Here is a 10,101-nt window from a genome sequence, read left to right on the forward strand (position 1 = left end):
GTTAAACTACAAGTATTAAATTCGGCGATTGAAATAGATTAATTAGTCAACAACTGACTGAAATGGGTCAGCAGGTGAAGGATGCGTTGCATCTCAGGACCTAAGCTCAAAACAAATGTTGAAGGATGCGCCACGTCTGGTGCTATTCTGTTTTAAAAAAATGATCGATTTTTTGAGCGCCGGTTGCTGGCCATTTCATCTACTAATTAATATTGGATGCACACAATATTACATATATGAAAACAAACGATATAATATAATTCGGGAAATCAACTTAGAGATAAACACAATAGTTTGTCATAAAGTCGTATATCGTTGTCCAATATACAACATTTATTCAGATTCACGTACTTATGATCTCCTTGATCACTTAAATTCACGTTGTCTTAAACCAGGAAGGTGTATATGAAGAAAGTAATCTTCCCAATTGATTATTCGTGGATCAAAATAGAAGACATTTTCTTGATCACCACTTTTTCTAACAGCCATACGTAGCTTTTCAGTATTCAAATCATCATAGCTGTCACAAATTAATGACAAAGTTAAGCGAAATAGTTGTACATCTTTGTTATAAACCTAGAGTTTAAGTTTATGATACTTACAAGCATTTTGTGAACAGGTAAGGACCATAAAGGTCGACTAGTCGAAGCACAAGGTTGACCTTTCCAGTGAGATTCTTGTATGTGACCACAAAAGCTTGACAAAATATGAGATTCACAAATGCAAGTACCTTAAGAAAGAATGGACTTTTGGTATTATACACTTTTTATAATGTAGATGTCAAAATATAAATGAAAGAAAACAAATTAAAGAGATGCGGATTTTCCCTTTTGAGTTATGCAGGAGAGCGGGTATTTTATGTTGTACGTAGCCTAACCAGATTAATCCGTGATCGTTTCAAACATCCTTGTTTGACCAGGTTTGAACCTGAGACCTTCTTGCAAGGATCTCAGGGCCCGCCCCAACCGGATGCCTCTTGATGATGGATAAAGAAAACAATTTATTCAGTAATAAAGAGAAAAAATTAACCTTTAATGGAAACAAGTAACGGAGAGTCATATATCTACGGAAGCTATCCATGGAATTTAAAATATTAACTTCTCCAACGAGTACGGGCTTTCCCATCTTGTTAATCAATGGATGCTCAGAAAAATACTGGTACCCACATCTTTGAAATACTGTGAATTCCATAGGATTTGATACCGATGATCCGACATGGTAAATTGATTCTGAACCAGTTTCTTTTGCATGAGCCACTATTGCAGCAAGCATCGCATTCACCACCATATCAGCCGGTACCTATGAATGTTGTACGTTCTTCAAGAAATGTAATGAAAATGCAAATTATATGATTTGGTATTAGATGTTATATGTAACGCACCACATCGGGTACAACTTGAGGATCACCAAGAAAACATGTTAATTTTCCTTTTCCATAACCTAGAGCCAAACCGTCAATGGTCCTGCAACATTTAGAACAAGGAAAATGTTTTTTTGGTACGAAAGTTATATGTAATTGTTTTTTCGACATTTTATGTTTATGTATATGTACTTGGCCGTATATTAGTGTTCTGCTTGTTCTAAGATCGAGTTTTGGTTTGATTGTTTCATATTAAAGTTATCTTGTTATAAACGGTGTGATTCTAGTTTTCTTGACAATTAGGATCCATTAAGTTATTTTTTTTAACATGATTGAACATTATTCATTAACACTACTTGATGTTTCAATATTAATGTCACTATTTTCATTCTATTCGTGTTTGATTATTTGTTTGTCTATTCAAAACAAAAGAAGCTAAGAATCTACCTAATGCCTTCAACCCAGCCCGGGAAAGGTTCTTTGTAGGTGCTAGTAACGATGCCTGGACGAAGAATAACAACGGGCATATCACCCTTCAAGTGCCCGATAATCATCTCTCCTAACGCCTTAGTAAATACGTATGTATTTGGCCAACCATAGAGATTTGCTCTGTAACAATAAAAGGACTTGCGCTCAAAAACATATTCAAAAATCAAGCAACTGTAAATATATAACTGATCAACAAATTGCTTACCTTTGCATTCCTAAATCTTTCATGGCCAACTTGATTGATTTTTCATCAATATTGTGATCAGATTTGAGCTCTTTTAGTTTATCTTCAACAATTTTTCTCTCTTCATTGATGTCTAGCCCACTTGTTCCATTTAGTGACTCCCCCCAGTTATAACGAGTTTCAGCGATTATACCTGGCTTAATTCCAGAGACATAGGCTGGATACACATGATCAATCAATAGTTTTAATTAAAAACAAGGAACTCATTTCACTGAGATTAAAAAAAAATTATAACTATGAAAAAAAAAAAAATAACCGGTCGAAACATGGAGAAGCAGCTTCATGTTGACACATTTGTTAGCGAATTTTAACACGTTTTTAGCGCCAAACGTATTAAGAGCTAGCGCGGCATCGTATCTGCAACAAACCAGATATGCAAAAAATGTAAGTTTTCAAAGTATGAAACTTCAATTAAGTTCATATTTCATGTCAAATATATAACCAAACCATTTCAAGTGATATATCTTCTGTATTAGTTAATACCATGCATATAGTTTGTTGATTTTAGTTTTGATTTTAAGTTATATATCATCTGATACAAACATATGATATATGAGGAGGGAGATCGAATATGCAGTTGTTTTACATTCAAGTTGGATATATAACAAAAACATCATTAATTAAAAAACAAGTCAAAGTTCATTTTCCAATGTTTTAAACAATAATGATCCAATGATATATTGGTTGTGTATCCAACTGTATATTTTACACTCATGATATATTTGGTTACATATATAGGTAGTACCTTTCATTAAAGTTGGTGGTGGCAGCGATATTAACAACAACATCAATATCTCTCCACATTTCTTCTTTAAGGCTAGCCTCTTGTACTCCCAAATCCTCAAAAGTAATGTCTCCGGCAACCATAGTAACTTTTTTTGACAAATATGTTTGTAAGTTCGTACCGTGTATCTCTTTAAGGAGCTTAAACAAGTCCTTTGCCACAGCCTATACATATTCGTGTAATATAAGCTACCCAGTGATGTGAATTTTCGTTACATATATTTGTAATTTCATAATCTGTGATGAGGCTTGAACCCATAACTTTAACAACGGTTTCTTAAACTAAAACAAACTAGTCATTTCACTTTCAACGTAAGAAAACTTGCAACTTTTCGTTAACTAAGTTTTTGACTGTTGAAGTTAATCGGTTAATGGGTGCAAACCAAAGTCCTACACCGGAAAATAAAAGGAAATATTGTATGTATAGAACCTCCTGAATTACAAATTGATTTTAAAGTACTAAAAAATTCACAGACTTATATGTTAAACATGTTATTCGCTCAAAACGATCCTTATATTTACTACCTACTTTATAATTAGTTGTGGCCAAATATATGTAAGTAAAGTAAAATCGGGTGGCTGAAAAGTATTTGCTCAAGTGAAAAACCAAACATTGCGGCGTTTCAAGAAACGAAGAGTAGGACCGCAGATGATCAATGGATTGAATCCTTGTGGGGTAATAGTGATTTTGGGTTTATTCAAAAGGAGGCTGTAGGAAAATCAGGTGGCATGATTCTAGTGTGGGTTACTAGTGATTTTGAAGTTTATAATGCGATTGGAAATGATTTCTTTTTAACTTATTTGAGGTCATTGGAAAAGTTCAGGCCAAGTTTATAACGTCGACGACCCTCACGACGATGCACGTAATGTGGGGCTTTTTGGATGATCTTATGAGGAGCATTGAATCGGCGTGACTCTTATGCGGGGATTTCAATGAGGTTAAGGACCCTACGGATAGATTGAATTGTCAATTTCACCAAAGTCGAGCTAACCATTTTATGAGTTCATCACTAGGAACAACTTGATTGAAATATCTATTAGTGGGAAGAAGAAATTCACTCGTATAAGCGACGATGGTACTAAATTTATCAAGCTCGATAGATTTCCTAGTTTCGGATAAATTCATCCACCTTTGGGAGGACCTCTCAATTATTGCGTTGGATAGAAGATTGTTGGATCATTGCCTAATAATTCTCCGGGACAAAATCATTGATTATGGACCAAAACCTTTTAAAATCTTTGATGAAAGGCTTGACAAAGAAGGTGTGGTTGATATCATTCGGAAGGCATGGAACACTCCTGTTCGGGGCTTAAAAAAGGATTGTAATTTTAAAGATAGATTAAAAAATGTCAAACTAGCTCTAAAAACATGGAGCTCCAGCACGTTCAGTAAACTTGAACTGAAATCAATGGGCTTAAAAATTAAGCAACTGATTGGAAAATCAAAGCCGAGACGCAAAACCTTGACGATAATGATCAAGCAACTTGGCTAGAATGTAAGAGGCGATGGATCGAGAAAGAGAAGATAAAATCAAAAATGTTAAAACAAAAGGCCCGAATCTGATGGACGCTAGAAGGTGATGAAAACTCAAAGTTTTTTCATGCCTCTATATGAAGGAAATTCAATAAATGAAATATTCGTGGTCTTAAATAAATGGCGTGTGGAATGAAAACCCGATGGGCGTAAACGGTGCTGTTCAAAACCATTTCGAGCAGATTTTTAAAGCACACAATGGTAGTAGGCCCATATGCTAATTTGGGTAGAAACAGTCGACCTTATTGGTGGCAAACTCACGCAAACCGAAGTTTCTGATCATGAGTGCCAATTCAGTGAGTTCGATATTTGGAACGCGATTAAAGAGGTTCACCTACTGGTGAATTTAAACTATAATGGAGTGAGATAAGGAGATTCATTATCACCGTTTCTTTTCATTCTTGCAGCGGAAGGCCTAAATTTGTTAAGCAAGGCCGAGGTAAAAAATAATATATTCAAGGGGGTTGAATTGGTAGGGATAATATTCTTATCTTTCATCTCCAATAAGCAGATGATATGATTTTCTTCGGGGCTTGGAGCATGGATAATATCAACAACCTAATGTACTTGTTAAATGTTTCGAATTAACTTCCGGGCTAAAAGTGAATTACAACAAGAGTATCTTATTCGATGTGGGGGTAGAAAAATATGAAGTTGATTCAATGGCCAGATTATTTAGTTGCAATGGTGGTTCCTTTTCCTTCACGTACCTTCGTCTTCCCGTTAGGGCCAAGATGAACAAATTATCTAGTTGGAAGCCGGATGTAGAAAAAATTAAAAAAGACTATCGGATTTGAAGGTTCGTACGATGTCACTTGGTAGATGATTGACCCTAGTTAAATAGGTGTTAAATAGTTTACCGTTGTATTACTTCCCACTCTTTCGTGTCCCGTCATGTGTGTTGAAAAAACTCGAGAGTGTAAGCGTTCCTTTTTTTGAGGCGGGCCAGGAAATGATTCTAAAATTGTGTGGGTTAAATGTGACGAGGTTCTCCTCCCCTATGAGGAGGGTGGAGTAAATTTGGGGTCTCTTAAAAGTGAAAATTTGGCTTTGATCGACAAGTGGTGGTGGAGGTTTAAAACCGAACCCACATTCTTGTGGGTCAAAGTTATTTTAACTATCTATGGGTCTTCGGGTCTTATGCGATCGGGGAGGGGGGGGGGGGGGGGGGGGGGGGGGGGGTAACCTTCATAATATTTCTTCAAATACTACTTGGCTTAACATCGTGAAAACAGGATATAGCATAGATTGTCTTGGTGTAAATTTCAGGTATTCGTTTGTAAAAGAAATTGGTGATGGATGGTGAACCTCTTTCTGGAACGATGATGGTTACCTTGTGGCGCGCTTAAAGAAAAATGCAGCATGTTGGCGCACTTAGAAAATTGATCTAAATGTGACGGTCAAAGACAAGTCAAGTTGGAACGGGTCGATGTATGCGGGTTCTTGGAGCTGGAGGAGACAACCTGCTGGCAGGCCAGCAGGGTGAACTTGAAGAATTATCTCGGCTGCTCGCTTCCGTGGTGATTAGGCCTGATAAACTGGACTGCTAGCGGAGGCAGATTGGGAACAGCATGTTGTTTTATGCTAAGGTACTTTTGGACAAGTTGAATTACAAAATTTTATGTGCAGGTAGCAATCGTATCGAATCGTTGAGAAATAATTTAATTCCAAAAAAGGTCGAGGTATTTGTGTGGCGGGCTAGAAGAAGACGTCTCTCGGTGTTGATGGAACTTGACAAGAGGGGCATTGACCTTCAGTCTGTTCGTTCTCCGATATGTGACGACGGTATAGAGACGGTTGATCACTCTCTTCTCCTTTGAAAACAAGCTATTGATGTTTCGGACAAGGTACATAAGTGGTAGGGGTTCGGTGGTGTGACAAACCTAAGTATTGGTGAATTATTTGGTGGGAACTTGAATTGAAGAATGACGGTTTTAGGTGCGAAGATTTGGCGAGCGGTAAAGTGGACATGTGGTTAGCTCATTTGGAAAAATTGTAATCATAAAGTATCTAAAAATAAATGTTGAAATTCTCTGGTGACTTTAAACGAAATTCAAGTCATGAGGTTTAAATGAATCGTGAAGAAATGCAATTCAAAAGTTTGGCAAAATTGACTAAACAATCTTCAATCTTTCATTATACAGCAAATGTGCAATTCTATCATGTGGCCTTATCATTTAGTTACTTGCTTAGCTACTGATGTAACGTATATAATTTGGTCATATGCTGCTGATTAGCAGCCCATCTCTTGTATTGCATTGTTGTTTTTTTATATAAATATATTGCCTTTATAAAAAAAAGTAACCAAAGTCATGATATGATACCTCAGTTTTAAAGCGTTGCAAGGCAGACTCGGCATTAGCAGCTCTAACTAGTAGATAGAGTTTCTTCACATTTGGTTGAACTCTTAATATCTTCTCCAGAAAAACTGCATATATACGCAAACACATCCATAAGGTCGGATAAAATAGTCACTATAGTTTTAAGACTTTTTCTTAAATTAACTTAAAATGATTTTTATCTAAGAACCAGAGCAGAATTTTGGAGTGTGTAAGGCGTGCTGACTCAAAGTCAATAATATAACCTAACAATATATATTCTTTTTTTAGAATGGCTGAAAATTTATTAAAACCCAACAATATATTCTATTGTCCAGTAATTTATAATGATTTTTTTTTTTTTTTTTTTTTTTTTTTTTTTTTTTTGCATTATGATTAAATTTATTATTATATGTATGAAAAACTTTCATATCGAAAGAGATCTCTCTTTGCTAATTAAAAAAAGAGCCCTTAAAATTAACACGATGGCCACAAAAAACTAGATTGATGTTTGGACTAATCATGCAACACTTATGATAAGTTATTTATAATTCGAATACCAAACGTTCAAGAAATAGAATAGATGTAATGATGTTCCTTTGTTAATTGGAGAGTTAGAGAGAAAGAAGATTACTTTTGGCAAGAAATCCAGTAGCACCAGTAATTAATATGACTTTATTTTCAAGAAAATCAACAATGCTACCCAACTCCATTATTATGCACCAACGATGAACGAAGATTCACTTTGCAAGGAGCCTGGGAGTATATATAGTAAGTAGTAGAACAAGATCATGCTGAATTAAATAATTGATATAGAGGTACAAGTAACACTTTTTTATAGTAATATATATACCGAAAAATATTTTGTTCTTTCTTGCTTCTTGCAGGAAGTTTTAATTGATGTTCAATATATATATATATATATATATATATATATATATATATATATATATATATATATATATATATATATATATATATATATATATATATATATATATATATATATATATATATATATATATATATATATTGCACGGGTGTGTAAGAGAAAAAATTGGAATTTACATTTCATATTGGTATATAAATAGCGATATTAAAGAAAAAAGAAAAAAAAAAAAAAATATATATATATATATATATATATATATATATATATATATATATATATATATATATATATATATATATAAGAATTATATAAGAGCATGTGGTGTTAACAAATTTTAAAAGTCTTTTGAATTTAAGAGTCCGTTTTGTTGACAAATTTTAAAAGTAGTGTTGGTAACTTAACGTTTACAATTTATTTTATTTCTCACCATTAATATCTTTTTAATTATATGTAAATTATATACCCCGTACTATGTACTATTTAGAGAAAATATGAATACGTAATATGCTTCTTAATACATATATATATATATATATATATATATATATATATATATATATATGCATGATCAATGGAGAAGTAACCAATCGGAGGAAAGCGAGGGGAAGCAAATTCTTTTTTTTTTGGTTTTTTTTTAAATTTTTTTCAGACATCAAGATCACACGAAAATATGAACATTTAAAAAAGACACTTCGTGATGAATGTTATTATTTAGGCGGGAAACGATCGACAAAAATAACATTCAAGATAATATTGATCGTGAAGAATGTTAACATGTTTTTTTTTTTTTTCATGTTTTGTGAAGTAAAATTTAGCCCGATTTAGAGTTTAGGGTTTGATGTTTTGGGTTTAGTCCTTAAACCCAAAACCCTAAATCCTAAACCCTAAACCCTAAACTCTAAACCGTTCGTGTTAAAAACTTAAACTAAATAATAAATCTAAACCCTAAACCCTAAATTTCTAAACCCTAAAATCTAAACCCTAATATCTAAAACTTCAACATACGCTCGAAAAACACGATAATTGTTATATATTACTTTTTCGAGCGTTTTTCCGCCAAAAATAAAAAAATTTATCACAAAGTGTCTTTATTAAATGTTCATATTTTCATTCAATCTATAATGTTCGTGAACAAAGTTTTTTCAAAAAATGAAAAGAAAAAAAAAACTTGCTTCCCCCCAATTGATTACTTTCCCCGTGATCCTACCACTATATATATATATATATATATATATATATATATATATATATATATATATATATATATATATATATATATATATATATAAAAGATCCAGAACTAAGCATCCCTTTTTTATATAAGGGATAAGTAAAAAAAAATAGTTGTTACAACACTTTTACATACGTCATATGCATGATAACTGGTTGTCATACATCAGATCAAATGTATGATCATCTGCTGTATGTTAACGTACTGTAAAACAAGTTTTTTTTCTTCTGAATTTACACAATGAATACTAATTCAAAAATTAAAAAATCTAAATTATAAACTCTAAATTAAATTTTATAAAAAATAACAAATTACTTATCCTTTTATTTTCCAAAAAGGTGTTTAACCCTTACTTCGTAATGTACTCGGCCATTGTTTGTTTGATTGTCCACGTCCTTTTGAACGAATAAAAAATCTATCCTTTTCTTTCTTTCAAGTGCACCAAATACCTTTTTAAGTTGTAGTCATGAACAAAAATCAGAAAACTACTTGTAAATCAATCTAATTTTAAGAAAGAAAAAGGTTTTCTATCTGCCTAGTACGTCGTGCAAAAAAGAGAATCTATATTCTTATACTTGCATTTGTCAACTACTCCCTACAATGTGTATATACATGGTCAGTTGGAGTTTACAATTGCCTAGATTCACAAGTGATAAGTTGGACATGTTTATGAAAGCATGTTTCAAATAGGTAAAGTGCAATTTATAGTCAGTTAAGTACTAAACTGTATATATAGGTAAATTATTATAATAAAAGTTAATGAAAATTGTTTGATAAGTTTCTTAGTCGGAATCTGTGATTTCACGGGTCATTAAACTAAATGACTTTAGCATTTACGTTCACATAATACCTAAAACATATCATTAAACTGTTTTGTTAAAACAAACTCGTGGTTCCACGGGTCATTTCACTAGTAAAACTATATGGGTTTTTCCTTACTGCTGTCGAAATGAAATTTATTTATATATAAACTATTAATTGTAATCTACATATATATGTAAAGTTATATGTATGTATTAAATTATAATTAATATGTAATTCAATTTAATCACAAAATAAAAACAAAAAAATATGGTGAGAAATGCGAGAACCATTAAATTAAAAGAATTTTCATATGTGAGTAGCTTGAATCACATATAAATGTTGTTGGATGGTAAAATTAAACAAAAAATAGTTTGAAAAAACTATGATCTAAGTATATAATCAAATATATAATTTCCAGTTCACATGTACAGATATGTTTATGAACA

General features: G+C 32.6%; 1 protein-coding gene across 1 annotated transcript; it reads right to left on the reverse strand.

The window, feature by feature from the left end:
• Nucleotides 1–323: 323 nt before the first annotated feature.
• Nucleotides 324–7,441, reverse strand: LOC139855740 (fatty acyl-CoA reductase 3-like). Its single transcript, XM_071844991.1, has 10 exons — nucleotides 7,363–7,441; nucleotides 6,735–6,838; nucleotides 2,839–3,041; nucleotides 2,350–2,450; nucleotides 2,055–2,250; nucleotides 1,808–1,969; nucleotides 1,382–1,463; nucleotides 1,030–1,299; nucleotides 603–730; nucleotides 324–520 (listed from the first exon to the last, which is right to left on the reverse strand). The coding sequence occupies exons 1-10, from the start codon at nucleotides 7,439–7,441 to the stop codon at nucleotides 367–369; spliced, it is 1,479 nt and encodes a 492-aa protein (XP_071701092.1). The 3' UTR covers nucleotides 324–366.
• Between the last annotated feature and the right edge of the window lie 2,660 nt (nucleotides 7,442–10,101).

This window comes from Rutidosis leptorrhynchoides, chromosome 6, assembly GCF_046630445.1.
Source record: "Rutidosis leptorrhynchoides isolate AG116_Rl617_1_P2 chromosome 6, CSIRO_AGI_Rlap_v1, whole genome shotgun sequence".
Lineage (NCBI taxonomy): Eukaryota > Viridiplantae > Streptophyta > Magnoliopsida > Asterales > Asteraceae > Rutidosis > Rutidosis leptorrhynchoides.

Bases quoted from the DNA above. Each gene is read 5' to 3' on its own strand.
- LOC139855740 (XM_071844991.1), bottom strand. From the start codon at position 7,441: ATGGAGTTGGGTAGCATTGTTGATTTTCTTGAAAATAAAGTCATATTA. The intron at 1,300-1,381 runs GTGCGTTACATA...CAACATTCATAG, and splicing joins CTCAAGTTGTACCCGATGTG to GTACCGGCTGATATGGTGGT. The intron at 521-602 runs GTAAGTATCATA...AATTTGTGACAG, and splicing joins TACCTGTTCACAAAATGCTT to CTATGATGATTTGAATACTG.